At 45.8% G+C, this 16,877-nt stretch overlaps 1 protein-coding gene across 8 annotated transcripts in view; it reads right to left on the bottom strand.

Annotated features, from left to right (window-relative positions):
- LOC131807248 (intraflagellar transport protein 172 homolog) overlaps window positions 1-16,877 on the bottom strand; it is a 24,107-nt gene continuing 7,230 nt past the window's right edge. For 7 of the 8 annotated variants that reach the window (XM_059132388.1, XM_059132389.1, XM_059132390.1 and 4 more), the window contains one exon: window positions 7,453-16,478. In XM_059132388.1, the coding sequence (XP_058988371.1) occupies window positions 16,211-16,478 (268 nt within the window). In that variant the 3' untranslated portion in view covers window positions 7,453-16,210. Of the gene's footprint in view, window positions 2,030-7,452; window positions 16,479-16,877 lie in introns of those variants that run through there. The other variant, XM_059132395.1, reaches the window with a different exon arrangement.

Below are 16,877 nucleotides of genomic sequence, written 5' to 3' on the forward strand. Positions count from 1 at the left end.
TTTGACATTGGATCGTGGGCCAGATTTTATTTTCACCAAGGCAAGACCACGGTTCTCGGGGTGGGCTCCAATCCTGCTCTCTCCTTTGGCTCGGTGGGAGTTAGAGGGACATATGGCTTGGAAGGTTTATACTTTGAGGGAACAAACAGTGCCTCTGCCGGTGAGGGAGTCATGGGCAATGCTGAATTATTTAACTGAGGCACAAGGAGGAGTTCCCGAAGCACAGAAACCTCAAATCCAGGTATCTATGCCTATTCATCAAAGCACTGAACAAAGTCTCTACAATAAATTCCCAAACTGTCCATCATTTCAGCTCCATGTGAATATTGGAGTGGAATCTGGATTAAATCGAACAGAAACAAAAATTTCACAGTCACTTATCCCAGGTAAGCAGTCACAACTTGGGGATGGCCCGCAAATCCTTGAATCCAGGCCCTTAGCTACATCATTGGGCACTCCGCTTCCCAAAAGTTTAGGAGCTGACGTAATTCCAGAGAAGACCACTGGACTGCAGGAGCAGCCAAAACACGTTCTAGAACTTAATATAGAACAGAGGGTCCTAGGTCTTCTGGAAAAAGGGATTCAGCAGCATAAGTCCCACATGACTAATGTGGAATTGACCCCAGGGCTACCATGTCAAGTTACAGAGAGCATAAAGGTAACTCCTTTAGCATTACTTCAAGTCATGGATGCAATGGGGATGATTCCAGAATCACATTCAGAAGTGATAGAATCTGTGGGCTTGTTCACACAGCCACCAGACAAAGTTGGGAAACCAATGGAAACGACAAAAAAAGTGAGTGTAAGCACTAAACCATCATATCAAGTCACTAAACCAAGTGCTCAGCATCAAGTTATGGAATCCAAGATGACCTCCAGCCCACTGAATCAAGTCACAGATAATGTGACGGTAAATCCTGCAGCATTGCTTCAAGTCATGGATTCAAGTCATAGTCCAGTGGCACTATTACAAGCTATGGATTTCGTGGGAATAATTCCACCAGCACGGTCACATGTTATAGAATCTGGAGATTCACAGTCTGAAATTGCAACTTTGGCCCCAGGAGCAGCTCAATCAGTTGGTTTGACATCTTCTAGCTCTCCTCCTACTATTGGTCCACCTGGAGTTGTAGGATCTGTGGGTTTACTTCCAAAGCGACCACTTAAAGTCACAGAATCAGTAGGGACGATTCCAATGTCATCACATCAATCCATACGTTCTTTAAAGGTAAGTCCAGTAGCACTGGGGTCATCCATGGGAATGATCATAAGACCACAATCCCAAGTTGCAGAAACTCAGGATTTGACCTCGAGGCCAGTATCTCAAGTCAGGAAACCTCTGGAGTTGACTCCTGGGTCATGGATTCAAGTGCGAGACTCTGTGGAGTTGACTCCACAACCACAAGTTCAAGGCACAAAGACTACAGCATCAACCCCAGGGCTACCTCATCAAGTCATGGAATCTCCAAGTTTGACCCGATGGCATCAGATCTTAGCATCTTCCGAGATGAGTCCAAGGCAAAGCCATCAAATGATGGAAACTATGGGGTCGGCTTCTGACCCCATAACCAGAAATCTGACTGATTCAAAACTGTCCCATCATCAAATAATGGAACATTTAGGGACAGTCCCAAGATCACTGGGTCAAAGAACAGCATCTAAGGAAATGAGCCAAAAGCCACTGCATCAAGTCACAAAATCTGCAGTAATGACCACCATGTCTCTACTTCCAGGTGCAGAATATTTGGGGGAGAAGCCAATGCCACAACTTACGACTGTGGATTCTATGACGTTACCCCCAGCACTGCACAATGTAACATCTGTAGACATGACTCCAGGTTCGGTCCCACAGATGGTGAAATATGGACAGCTGATCCCAACTGTGAGCCCTAGAGAATTGGCCCCAGAACTTCAACTGCAGATTGTAACATCTAATGAGTTGGCTCCTATTTCACAGCTGGAAAGTGGGAATTCTGTACAGTTAGCACCAGGGTCTCAGCTTCAAGGTGTGAAATCTATTCATTTTACCCTAGGAACACAACAACAAAGTCGAAAATCTGCTGAGTTAGCCCAGGCACCACAGTTGCAAAATAGGAAATCCCTAGATATGACCCACAATCCACAGTTGCAAGGTCTGGAATATGTTCATTTGGCCCTACCGCCGAAGTTTTCAGATACAAAAGCTGTGGAGCTGATCCTAAGACCAACCCAGGGAGAGAAGAAATCCATGGAGTTTGCCCCAAAGCCATGGTTACAAGATGAAAGATCTAAGGAGACAGCCCCAGTACTATTGCTTAAAGGTGTGAAATTTCCTCAAATGGTAGAATGTAGAAATGTGGTTCCTGAAACACAGGTGGAAAGTATGAAATATGAGGAGCCGATCTCAAGGGCACACATTCAAGCAGTAAAATCTGCAGAGCTGAACCTCAAGTCAAATCATCAAGCCACAGAACCTGAAGGATTAACCCCATGGCATCAAGCTTTGGAATCTTCAGGAATGATCCCAGAGCCAGGATATCAAGGATCAGAAGTAGAGTTGACTTCCAACCCTTGTCACCACAGGAAAGAATCTCTGGAGTTGACACAATCATCTTTAAGTACTCCAGGGCCATTGAACCAGACTTCAGAATCTATGCAGGCAAAATCAGTGCCATTCCAAGGTGCTCTTGAGACAATGCTCCAAGGCGTAAAGGCCTTGGAGACTCGAACGCCTCAACACATAATAAAAGAATCTCCAGAGTTAGTACCAGGATCAGAGATGCAAGGAATGAATCCAGAAGTGTTGAACCCAGAGTCCCAAAGTATGAAGTTTGTTCATCTGGATCTAGGACCGTATTCAGAATTTATGAACTATAAGAAGTTGGCCCCAGAACCTCAATATCAAGGTGTGAAATCTGGGCCACTGACCCCAGAACCGCAGCCCCAAAGTACAAAACCTGAGGAGTTTACTCTAGGTCCGTTAATGCATGGCAATAAAGTTGTGGATTTAAGTGTACCACTGGAAGTATCGAAAAGGTTGATTCCTGAAACACACGTACATGTTGAATCGAGGAAACTAAGCTTGGAACCACATTTACAAGCAACGGCGTCTTTGGGTCCAACTTCGAGACCACGGCGTCCAGACACGGCATCCGTAAAGTTAGCTTCTGAGACCTGGCCAGAAGAGGAGGAATCTGTGAAATTAATCCCAGAGCAAGTCACAGGAACTACTGGGATGATGCCCAGGCCATGTTTTCAGAATATTTCAGAGATGACTCTGGGGCCAGGCCATCAAGATACAGAAACTGCACGGCTCTTTTCTGGGGCTTTGCTCCAAGTGGCATTAACACCAAAACCAACAGGTCAAGTTACAGAATCTACAGAAATGACTCTAAAGCCACACCTTCAAGTTACTGAGCCTTCAGAGATACCCCTAAAGTCAGAATACAAAAACACAGAACCTTTTGGGTTGGCATTGTCTCAAGTGGAAAATATCCAGGAGACGATGCCAGTACCACCATATTCAGTAAGAGGATCCCTGGAGTTGACTTTAGGACCACGAATGCAATATGAGAAATCAGAGCCACTAATGCAAAATTTGAAATCTGTCAAGTTAACCCCTGAGTCATCCCCAGTAGTGGTGGGACCTAAACAACTTATCACAGGACCAAAAGAACATGTTCCGGCGTTGACCCCAGAGGCACAGTTCCAGGGAGTAAAGTCTATGCTGCTGCATCCAGAGCCACAATTACAAGATGTGGAATATGTGAACTTAATCCAACAGCCAGCTACTACTGGAATGGTAGAATCTGAGAAGCTGGTACAAGAGCCAATACTACAATGTATAGTATCAGAGGAATTGACTAAGGGGGCACAGCTTCAGGGCGTGAAATTGATCCCAGGGCCACATTTGCAAAGTGTCCGATTTTCACATTTACCTCCAGGGCCAGGTGTGGCGGGTATGAAACCAATGGAGCTGACCCCAGACTCAAAACTTCAAGGTGTCAAATCTGAGGAGTTGACCTCGGAGCTGAAAGATGTGAAACCCGTGGTCTTAACTACAGGAAAGGGTCTAAAGGGTACGGAATCTACTTTGCTAACCCCCAGGCCACAGCTGGAAGGTGAGAAATCTATGGAGATAACCACAGTGCCACGGATAGAATATGCCAAACCTGTGAAAAGCACCCACGATACCAAGCTTCAAGGTACAACTTCTGACAGGATTCTGCATGCAAGAATTCAAGACTCCAAAGCTGTGGAGTTGGTCCAAAGAACCCAACTGCAAGATGCCCAAACTGTGGAATTGAAATTTGAGCCCAAGATGGAAGGTGAGAAAGCTGTGCCTTTTGCACCAGGGCCATTGCTCCAAGGGTCTGAACTGCAAGGTGTGAAACCCAAGGAACTGACTTTAGAGCCACAAACCCAAGATAGTAAAGTGGTCGACAGTACCCCGTGTTTAAAGCATCAAAGTTTACAATCTGTAGAGGAAACTCCAGATTCAGAGCCGCACTGTGCAAAATCTGTAAAGTTGACCCCGAGGCTAAACAAGCAGGAAGTAAAATCTGTGAAAGCGACCAGAAGATCAAAGTTTGAAGGAGTAACAACTGTGGATTTAGCCCCAAGGCAACAGTTTCCAGAGACGGCACTCATGAATTTAACGTCTGGGCCAGAACAGGATGGCACGCTATCTGTAATCTCTCCAGAGCATCAATGTGTGAATTCAGAGCAGTTGCAGAGAGGGGCTAAGTCAGACGATGGGCTGTCTTTGGAGTTAACTCCAGAGCTAAAATTTAAAGGTAAAAAATTCGTAGACCTCAATTTTGAGTCACAGTTGGAAAGTATGAGATCAGGCTTGACTCCAGAATCAAATATTCAAGGTTTAAAACCTAAAGAATTCAAGCCTGAACCACTTGAACCACAGCTGCAAAGCACAAAGTCTCCTAAGTTGACCCCAGGGGCACCACTGCACCAGACTGAAGGCTCAGAGTTAGCTTCAGAGCCACAGCTTTGTGTAAAAACCGTTGAGTTGAAACAAGAGCCACTGCTTGAAAGTACGAGATGCATTCAGTGGATCCCAGGACCTAAGTTCCAAGCTGTGAAATCTGTAGAGTTCAATCTCAGGTCACAGTCTCCAGGTGTTCAATTTGTAGGGTTGAAATCTTCGACACAGTTACGAGATGTGAAGTCATCTGAATTGACTCTCGGGTCCAAATCTCAAGGTGTGATATATACAGAGTTCAACCTTGTGCCACGGTTGCAGAACATGAAAACCTCTGGGGTGCGCGCAGGAACACAGCTGCAAAAAGGGAAGGTTTTGGCATCAACCTCAGAGCCACAGCTTCAAGATGTCAAAACTACTGAATTCAAAAAAGAGCCACAGCTGGAAAGAGTGAGGTGTATCCAGTGGATACCAGGACCTGATTTCCAAGGTGTGAAGTCTATAGGGTTACAGTCTCAAGGTGTTAAGTCTCTAGGGTTGAAACCTTTGATACAGTTCAGAGATAGAAAGTCATCTACATTAACTCCAAGGCCAAAGCTCCAAGATACACAATCTTCGGCATCACTCCAGGAACATGAGCTTCAAGACTGTGATTTGAAACCTTGTCGACAGGTTAGAAGTGTGAAATCATGTGAGCTGACTTCAAGGTCAAAGCTCTGGGATATAAAATTTATACCACTGGAATCTAGGCTTTGCATGCATGATAGGAAATCTACTAAACTGCCTGCAAAACCAAAGCTTCAAGCAGTGAAACCCTTACAGTCATCCCCAGGAGCACAGCTTCAGGGTGTGAAGTCTCTGGTGCTTATGGAAGGTCCACAGCTTCCTGGTGTGAAATCTGGGCTATTAAGCCAAGGGTCACAATTACAAAGCAATACAAGTAGAGAATTGAACTCCCCACTACACTTGACAAGCACAAAGTCTTCTGAATTGACTCTTCAGACAAAGCCTCAAGATATGAAATCTGAGAATTTCAACTCTGGGTCACAGTGGCATGATCTAAAACCTTCTAAGTTGTCACCTGAGATAAAGTCCCAAGATAAGACATTTACTGAGTTAAATCCAAGTTCACAGTTGAATGGTATAACATTTTCTACACTGATCACAGGAACAAAGATTCAAGGTACCAAATGTACAGATTTCAACCTTGGGCCATTGTCACAACATGTGAATTCTTCCAAAAGGACCTCAAAGACAAAGCTTCAACATGTAAAACATAAAGAAAGCTGTCCCAGTCCCCAGGTGCAAGTTGTGAAATCTTCTGACCTGCCTCTTGGATCAAAGCTTCAAAATGTGCAGGTGGTATTCAACCCTGACCCACAGTTTCAAGGAGAGAAATGTTCTAAATTAATCTCAAAAACAAAGTTTCAAGATGTGGAATCTGTGAATGTCAAACCTGGGCCACAGCTGAGAGGTGTGAAATCTTCTGAATTGATACAGGGGACAAAGCTTCAAAAAGTGAAGTCCATGGACTTCAAGTCGGGTCCCCAGTTGGAAGATGTGACATCTTCTGTGTTGATCATGGCTATAAAGCTTCGAGATGTAAAATCTATGAATTTCAAGTGTGGACCACACTTGAAGGATGGGAAATCTTCACAAGTGATCCCAAGGGAAAAGCTTGGAGGTGTGAAATCTGCAGAACTGAAAGCTAATCCAAAGTTACAAGGGGAGAAATCTTCTGATCTAACCCTGGAGAGGAAGTTTTCAGGTATGAAAGCAGGCCCACAGTTACAAGACGTGCAATGTTCTGAATTGATCATGGGTATAAAACTTCAGGATAAAAAATCGGCAGGATTCGGTTCTAGATCGCACTTGCGAGGTGTGAGATCTTCTGAAGTGATCCCAGGGTCAAAACTTCAACAAGTGAAACCCTCTGAGTTCAACCACGGTCCAAAGCTACAAGGTGGGAAATCTGATTTAATTCAGGGGAGGAGGCTTCAAGAGGTGAAATCTGTGGAGTTCAATCCCGGACCACAGAGACCAGGTGAGAAATCCGATTTGATGCTAGAGGGCAGGCTCCAAGATTTGAAATCTGTTGACTTAAAACCGGTTCTGCAGTTACAAGGTGTGCCATCTTCGGAGTTAACACCAAAAACAAAGCTTCAAAGTGGAGAATCTGTGGAGTTCCTTATCAGACCCACGTGGCAAGACCTGAAACCTCTTGAATTGACTCTAGGTGCAAAGACCCAAGATGTGAAATCTTTGGGGTTTGAGTCAGTCCCACGGTTACAAAATAGGAAACTGCCTATGTTGACACCAGGATCACACATTCAAGGCATGAAATCTCTGAAATTCAGCCCTGGGGCAACGTTGCAAGGTGCAAAATCTCCTGAGTCTGTAAAGCTTCAAATGAAAACCACAGAGGTCAACCAGGACCTAGAGTTCCAGGTCGCAAAACCCTCTGAGTTAGCCTTGGAATCAAAGATTGGCAATGTGAGATCTTCCGAGTTCAATGCTGGGAAGCAGCAGCAAGAAGAGAAGTCTTGTACGTTGAAACCATGGCCAGAGCTTCAAAGTGTGAAATTTGTGCTGTACAACCCTGGACCACATTGGCAACATATAAAATCTTCAGAATTGTGCAAAGAGACAAAGCTCCAAGATGTGAAATCTGAGGAATCCAATCCTGAGCAACAGTGGCAAGATGTTAAATCCTCTGAGTTATGCCAGGGATCAAAGCTTCAAGGTATGCCATCCTTCAAGTTCAATCCAGGGCCACAGTTACAAGAGATAAAACCTGAGTTGTGCACAGACAGGAAGCTTCCATATGAGCCAGTTCTGGAAACGAAGCATCATCCTAAATTACAAGGTAGGAAATCCTCTGAATTTAATCTAGCCCCACAGCTTCAGTGTAGAAATGTTAGGGCATTCAGTACCGGACCACCATTGAATGGTGTAAAATCTGAGTTGAATTCTGGATCAGAGCCTCGAGGTATAAAACCCCAGGTGTTCTGCCCTGGGCCACCTTTGCAGGATGTGAATTCTTCTGCATTTATTTCAAAACCAAAACTTCAGTGTGTAAATTCTGTTAAATGCAAATCTGAGCCACCCTTGCAAGGTATAAACCCTTCTGAATTAACTTCAGTTTCCAAACTTCAAGGTACAAAGTATTCTGAGTTGAGGTCAGAGACCCCTAGGGAGACAACTATGGTGTTCAACCCTGATCCACATTTGCAAGATTTGAAATCCGAATTGTTTCCAGGGTCAAAGTTTCTTGCTGTAGCACCTATGGAATGCAACCCCGGGCCACAGACGAAGTGTGTAAATTCTTTGAAGTTGGATCCAGAGCCGAAAGTACAATGTGCTAATTCTATGGGGTATGAACTTGGGCCACCTTTGCAAGGTATACAGTCTTTTGAGTTGACTTCAGGGGTTAAATGTCAAGGTATGGGATCTTTGGATTTGAATCTGGGGTCAGAAGTTCTAGGTATAAAATCTCTTATGTTCGACCCTGTGCAACATTTACAAAATGTGAAACGCGAATTGAGTCCAGGGACAAAGTTTCAAGGTATAACATCACAAGAATTAAACTGTGGCCCAGAGCTGCAAGGTGTGAATTCTTCTGATTTGAATTTGGGGTCAGAACTTCAATGCATAAATGCTATAAAGTTTAATCCAGACCCAGAGATGCAAGGCATGAAACCCTCTGACTTGGATCCTACGTCACAATATCAAGGTACAAAATCTATTCTGTTCAGCCCTGGACCACATTTGCAAGGTGTAAAATCTTCTGAGTTAATTCCAGGGACAAAGTTTCCAGAAATCCAGTTTTTGGAGAATCACTGTGGGTCCCAGCAACAAGTTGTGTACTCAGTGTTCACTTTAGGCTCTTCGCTGAATGGTATGAAATCTGTGTTATTTTTACCAAAGCCACTGCTTGAAGATGTAAAGTCTGTGAAGACCAACAAAGAGCCAGTGTCTTGTGGTGGAAATTCTGTGAAACTGGCTTCAGGCTCTGAGCTGCAGGACTTGAAATGTGAGATGTTTGCAGTAGAGCCATGTTTTACAAAAGTGAAACCTGTGGCGTTAAATCCAGGGCCACATGCTCAAGGTATGAATTCTGGGGAGTTGCCCTCACACCTCAGGCAGCACAGTGAGAGATCTGTGGTGTTTGCACCAAAGGTGTGTTTTCAAGATGTGAAATCTCTGGCGTTGAATCCAGGGCCACAACCTCAAGATGTAAATTCTAAGGATTTGATTTCTTGCCTCAGGCAGAAATCTATGGTGTTTGAATCAGAGCCATGTTCTCAAGATGTGACATCTTTGAAGTCAAAGCTACAGCTACAGCCTCCGAGTGCTAATTCTTCAGGGTTTCCCTCATGCCTAAGGTCACCAAGTGTTAATTCTGAGGTCTTTGCACCGGAACTATGTTTTCAAGATGTGAAATCGGTGGGGTTGACACCAGGGTCCCCACATCAAGGTATGAATTGCCAAGAGTTGACTTCAGGATGGCAAAGTATGAAACCAACAGTGTTGGCACCAGAGCCAACTAAGAAGTTCATGCCAGGACCCATGGTGCGTAGTGTTAAATTTTCAAGTTTGTCTCCAGAATCACAGCGACAAGGTGAGAAACCTTTGGAGTTTACTCCAGAAGCAAAGTTGCAAAGTATAAAACATGTGGCATTGTCTTCAGCATCTCTGCAACAAGATATGAAATCTGTAGACTTACTACCGGGGTCACTGCTTCCAAGAACAAAATCTGAGGTACTAACTCCAAGGAGGAGCTATCAAATCACAGATTCCTCGGAGATAATCCCTAGGCCGGGGCATCAATTTGTAGAAGGTGCAGAGATGATCCCAACACCAAAGCCTCAAGTCCCTAAATCTGTGAATTTGGTGATCCCAACACCAAAGCATCAAGTCTCCAAATCTGTAAATGTGATTTCAGTACCAATTTATCATACCACAGAAAGGTTGGCCTATCAAGGCAATGAAACTGTAGAAAAATCTGTGGGGTTGGCCCCAAAGTCAACAAGTAAAACCACGGAATCTTCAGGAGTGCCTCTAAGGCTAGATCTTCAAGCCCCAGAATCTGTTGATCTGACTCCTGTGCTAAGGAATCAAGGCTCTGAAACCTTAGGATTAACCTTAAAGAAAATCCCAGAAACTCTCGAGTTGCTCTCTCAGTCATGGCCTCAAGTTAAGGACTCGGGGGAATCCTATACAAGGCCAGTGCAGGAAGTTACAGGATCTGAAGAGATGACACTAGAGCCCAAGCATCACACTACAGAAACTATAGGGTTGACTCCCAAAGCAAGGCCAACAGAGAAGGAATTCCTTGGCATGACCCCAAAGCCAATAAGTAAAACCACTGGATATACAGAGAGCGCTCCACGGCCCTATCCTCAAGCACTAGAATTTGCGGAGGCGATCTCCGAGAAAAGACTGCAAAGGGAAGGATCAGAAGCACTGACTACAGAGTCATTACATCATGTCCCAGAATCTTCAGAGATGACACCAAGGCTAAGATATCCAGTTCCTGAATCTGTGGGTTCAACCTCTAAGCAGTGGCTTCAAAGGGAGGAATCTTTAGATTTGTCCCCAAGGCAGACACGTCAAGCTACTGGACATGCAAAACCTGTAGAGCTCACATCTGACACACGGCAGCAAGGGGATGGACCAATGGGGCTGACACAGTCACAGAATCAAAGTATGAAATATTCACAGATAGCTCCAGGACTACAGGGTCAAATTACAGAGCTTATGAGGATTAGTCCAAAGCTGCTCCATCAAGTCACAGGATGTACAAAGACACAGCTTCAAGCTGCTCAACCAATAGGAATAACCTCAAGAAGCCCCCCAAAAGTTGTTGAATATGTGAAAGTGTCTCCTGGGCCACCACTTCATGCTGTAAAGTCTGTACCATTAACACCCGGGGGAACCTCTCAAATGGTAGACTATGTTGAACTGACTCCAAAAGTACAAGATGTGAGACCTTCTGAGTTTACCTCAGGGCTATGGTTGCAAAGTATAAAATCAAAGGAATTAACCACAGAGCCAACACACCAGATTTTGGATAGAATGAAGTTGACAGGCTTTCAAATTGTAAAGACTCTTTTAATCCCACGGCCACCACTTCAAATTGTAAAATCTGAGGAATTAGCACCACCACCAATTCCTCAGATTGTAGAACCAATAGGAGTCTCCTTAGGATCAGCTACGGAAGTAATGGATTGTTTGGATTTCTTCCCAAGGCCACATCTTCAAGAAATGGTAGAACTAACTGTGAGGCCAAATATCGAAGAGAAATCGTCAGAATCACTCTCACAGCCAGCATTTTCTTTGGAGGAATCGACAGTGTTCACTCATGAACAAGGGCTTCAGGCTGTGAAAGGAATGGGGGTAAAAATAGGGCCTCCTCAAATCATGGAATGTGAGGATTTGAATCTAGTACAGATATATCAGAATAGGGAATCTGAGGATTTTATGTCAAGAGAGGAGTTACAAATAGGGAATTATTTCTCTAGATTTCTACAGAACTCTTCAAACTCGCTCATCTCAAGCTCTGTCGAAGCATCTGAATTAGGAAGCCTTTGTGATCTGGAGATGCCAGAAGTGTCAAGGGCCTTGGATATAAATAACTTTGGGACAGATATTTTGCAGTCTGAAGAATTCTTTATAGACCCTACTATGATACGAACTTCAACCTTTCCCTTGTCCCTTCACAATCAACCCTCTGATGAGATAGGTCACATTGTAGAAATGCCACATTTTGAGATCCCAGGAGTGGGTGTCGTATCTAAGAGGACTGATAAGAAGCAGGAGGAGAAGCTAGAGAATTCACTCCAGCGCCTATCCCAACATCCACTGCAAAGCTGGAGATCACCATCTAGGACCTTCCAGTCAGGATCAGGAACTCAAAGAGGCCTGAACGGGTCTGTCTTGAGCAGACAACAGAATGTCTGGGAGAATCACTCCTGGAGACAGCGATTACCCAGAAAATACCTCTCCAAGATGCTAGTGTTAGGGAATGTCTTGGGAACCACCATGGAAAGGAACCTTTGTTCTCAAACATCTTTACCGGAAAGAGCCACTGCAGATATCTGTCAATCTATTCAGAATTTATTTGGGGTTCCTGCGGAACTGATGGAACTTTCCAAGAGCCTACTAGAGAAGAGTCGAAGTAGTATTTCTCAGACTTCAGTGCCCGAAAACTACATTCAGAGACACACTTCCTATCATGGTCACAAACAAAGAAGAGCCTTAAGGATGTGGACACGTAGCTCCATGTCCTCCATAATACAGCAACACTCTGGGGCTAGTGCGAAAATAAAGAAAAGTTCGAAGCTTAGTGATATATCCCAGGAAGTCATTCAGCACATGCCTGTTTCATGTACAGAGGGCCAGCCTCCTGTCCCAGTAAATTTAGAGTCTTCCTTCAATATACTTTTTACTAGGAAAGATTCTGTTCCAATGGAAGAGAGTAAGACCTCACAGAGTTCACAGACAAGGATTTTTGAGCCCCAACACTGTCTCAAGCCAAGTTATCTTCCCCAGGCCAAGACTGACTTGTCAGAACAGTTCCAGTTGCTACAAGATCTGCGGCTAAAAATAGCAGCAAAACTGTTAAGGAGTCAGATACCCCCCAATGTACCTCCACCTCTAACTTCAGGTGTGGTTTTAAAATACCCTTTCTGCCTACAGTGTGGCCTATGTGCAGGACTTAATTGCCGTCATCAATTACAGGGCACTTTGGGGTCTTACCTTCTTATCTACCCACAGCTCCACCTTGTAAGTACTCCCGAAAACCATGGAGAGATTAAGGTGAGTTTTGGCTTTAGGTTGCAAACTAGGAAAAGATCCCAAGTCCCAAAGTACCACAGAAGAGACAGATCCATCACACCAAGGAGTTCTATATCACTACCACTAAGGAAAGCTAAAGCCTATACTCGAGCTTCCAAGAGTCCTACTTCTACAATGGATTTCCGGTCTGTATCTTCCCAGTCTCCTGCTCCTGTACAAGTCCACATCAGGCAAAGACAGTCTAGAAGCCCTGCCCTAGCAGGAAAGACGATAATTGGAGGGCCAGGGCACTATGAGTTTACTCCAGTTCACTCTCTACCAGAGAGTGACTCTGAAACCGATCAGGATGAAACATGGGCTAAAAGGAGAACCAAAAAGACCCGTAGTTCAAAATACCCAAAGAAAAGTATCACTACGGGAGGCAGAACACAAAACACAAAGTTCTGCAGAAATGGTAGAACCACAATACGGAGTTCTTCTCGGGATTTACCAGACCAGTTAAGAAGGAAGAGGAATGGAGCATCTCAGACAACTACTGCCTCTTCAAAAAGACAACCTAAGAAATCCTCCAAACCCAAATTCATTCAACGGCTTTTTCAAGGTCTAAAGCAAGCATTCCAGAGAGCATGCAGAACTATGGCTTTTGCTGGACAGAAGCCTGAGGACACGTCAAGGCCAGACCATTTGTGTTCAAGCAAAAAGCACCATCCAAAACGAAAAGCCAGAGATTATTCCTCATCAAGAGATATCAAAAGAGATAGGATGTCAGTTGGTAAGCTAAAGCGAACAGACATAACCACTAAGCAGGAGAAGATGTTATGGGAAGAAATACAGCAATTCACATCAGCTCATCAACCAAAAAGAGGTAGCTCCTTCCAACATAGACATACGCAACAACCCAAGCCCATAGTTTCCCAAAGAAGTGCTATTTTCAAAACCACTTCAGTTGGACAGGCTGTGGTCATTGTTCAAAACGACAACAGCAGCAAAGGTAACAAAAGCTCTACCAGATGTGAAATCTCTAGCCAGGAGTCCAAGAGCTCCAAAATAGGAACCAGAGTTCAGGCCAGAGGGAGAAATCTACACGGTTCCCTTAAGAGAACCTCACACAGTCACCTAACAGAGAAACTCACACCCACGAAGCAAAACCACCATAGCATCATAAGGGAGAGAACCCCATATAATTCCTCGGAAAAGAGCCATCGCAGTCCCTCTGAGAGGCGCCATCGAAGTCATCCTCGGAGGAGACATCACAGTTCCTCTGAAAGAAGCCATCAGAGTCCCTGTGAGAGGAGATGTCGCAGTCCTTGTGAGAGGAGATGTCGCAGTCTCTTTCAGAAAACACATCACAGTCCCTTAGAGGTGAGAGGATACAGCCCTTCTGAGAGAAGACAGCACAGGCCCTCTGAGAGGAGTGGTCACAGTTCCTCAGATAGAACTCACTGTAGTCCCTCTGAAAGACATGGACACAGTCCCTCTGAGAGGAACAGACACAGTCATTCTGAGAAGAGCCAAGAGAACCATGTTGAAAGGGGCCAGTACAGTTGGTGTGGGAAAACCCCTCTCTGTGTATTGGAGGTGAGAGGACACAGCCCTACTGAGGGAAGACAGCACAGGTCCTCTGAGAGGAGTGGTCGCAATTCCTCAGAGAGAACTCACTGTAGTCCCTCTGAAAAAAATGGACGCAGTCCCTCTGAGAGGAAAAGACACAGTCATTCTCAGCAGAGCCAACAGAACCAATTTGAAAGGGGCCAGTACAGCTCGTGTGGGAAAACCCATTTCCGTGTCTTGGAGGTGAGAGGACACAGCCCTATTGAGAGAAGACAGCAAAGGCTCTCTGAGAGGATTGGTTGCAGTTCCTCAGAGAGAACTCACTGTAGTCCCTCTGAAAGAAATGGACGCAGTCCCTCTGAGAGGAACAGACACAGTCATTCTGAGCAGAGCCAGTTAGAAAGGGGCCAGTACAGTTGGTGTGGGAAAACGCATCTCTCTGCGAGAACCCATCACAGTCCCGCTAAGGAGAGACTCCAACACAGCTGCCCCAGGAAGAGGCTCAGACATGGTCTGTCTGAAGATTGCAAGGGCTCCTCAAACACGTCTCCTAGGGACCACACACAAAATACTCCAAAACAGGCCAAGTTTAGAGGCCTGAAGCTAACACATGAGAAGAGATTCGTCCCCATTATTCACTGACTGGATCAAGCCTTCACCGACCTGCCCCTTTTGTGGCTTCTTTCCAGCTTGGCCACTGCCTTTGATACCAGCACCCTCAGCAATCAGAGCCTCTATGCCGCTCTACCTGGGGGAAGGGAGGTGGGAATGGGTCTGTAATTTCTCTAAGTAAATAAAGGGGCGATAATTGATCTCCACCTAGACAGCCCACTCTTCATGCTGGAGGGGGGAACGGAGGCTGAAGGGATATTGGGTGTCGCGCAAAGGGATGGAATGGGAGGAAGGGGCCCTGAAGCCATGTTTGGGGCTCTAAACCCCACCTACAGCTTACCGGGGCGGGGTCTCAGAGGAGGGAGTCGTGTCACGTGACTCACTCCAGCCTCAGCCCCCTAGGAAGCTGCCAGGCAGATGCAGACCTTGAGACCTAGGATCTGCAGCTCTGACTCCACATCCACCTCAAACTCCTAATACCATATTTCTCTGAATCAAAGATGCATCATTTACTTTGTTTTAGATAGCACGAGTGGGGTGTGGCAGAGGGAGAAGAAGAGTGAATCTAAGGCAGATCCGCACCCAGTGCAGAGCCCATTGCAGAACTTGATCTCACAATCCTAGATCATGTGCTGAGCGGAAAATTAATAAGAGTCAGATGCTTTACCCACCAAGTCACCCAGGTACCCCAGATATATCATTTAAAACTTCACATGCAGGGGCGCCTGAATGGCTCAGTGGGTTAACCCTCTGCCTTCAGCTTGGGTCATGATCTCAGGGTCCTGGGATGGAGCCCTGCATCAGGCTCTCTGCTCAGCAGGGAGCCTGCTTCCCCCTGTCTCTCTGCCTGCCTCTCTGCCTACTTGTGATCTCTCTCTCTGTGTCAAATAAATAAATGAAATTTTAAAAAAATATATAAAACTTGATATGCAACCCAATTTCTAAGATAATAAAATGTGATTATATATATGTTTAGGAATTGATGAAACCTACTGACTTGGCTTAACCGGCTAGATTCTTCTCTTTAGGAGCTTCTATGTAGAGGAGGAGACTCTACTTTCTTCCTGGCTTCCTTCTGGCCCCAGCTCCGGCCTCTGGATTTGCCCTTCCAGCTCTGGTCCCAGGTCTGCCCCCTCCCTCACAGAGCCTCCCTCCCTCTCAGTCGAGACCTCACCGGCCTCTGAACTCCACTTCAAATCACATCCTTTATCTTCACCGAGGTACTCAATCAGCTGAGCCACAGTGGTGTCCAACTTCCCCCAATTTCAGTCTGTTAGGCGTTCTGCCTCAGATCCCCTTTTATAGTTTTCCTAGTTCTGGCTCTAGCATCTAGCAAGCACTCAGCAGGTACCTGCCGCCTGAGCGAAAATGAGAGGCCCAGGAGGAAAAAGCAATGTCTGAGGAGGAATGCTGGCTGTGAGGGCGGTCCGGGAAGTGGGCGGCCAGGAAGGGTGGAGCCCGCCTCACCTTCATCCAGCACTTTTCCTCCAGGCTGCTGCTGCCTGAGCCCCGCACCTTCAGGTAGCAGTCGACAGCAGGGCTATAGTCTCCAGCCTGCTCCCACTGGCGAGCTTGGTCCACGAACCCCTCCATGCCCCTGAGATGAGAGTACACGTGACCAGGACAGGTTGGGCAGCGTGGCCTATCCCGTGCACACCTTGTGACCCAAGCTCCAGCCCTGCCGACACTTGCTGCCTCCTGGCGTCATACCTGGCCCCTTTCTTGGTAGCCTCCCGCTCATACTCTTCCCGCAGAGCCTCCAGCTGGCCCGGCACATAGTCCTTGCAGATCCACAGAGCGTCGCTCCATAATCCAGCCTCCTGCTCAGATTTCCAGGTATCAGGAAGGCAGAGGCCGGCAAGACACCTTCCCACTGCCACACAGGTGCTCTATACTATGGGCCACGGATCCCTAGGTCCTTGCACCTCTCTTCTCCTCCTTGTCTCCTTCCCCCTCTCCAGTGCTAACTCTCTGGATCTTTCCCAGTAGTATTGGT

The sequence above is a fragment of the Mustela lutreola genome, chromosome 9 (genome assembly GCF_030435805.1).
Source record: "Mustela lutreola isolate mMusLut2 chromosome 9, mMusLut2.pri, whole genome shotgun sequence".
Lineage (NCBI taxonomy): Eukaryota > Metazoa > Chordata > Mammalia > Carnivora > Mustelidae > Mustela > Mustela lutreola.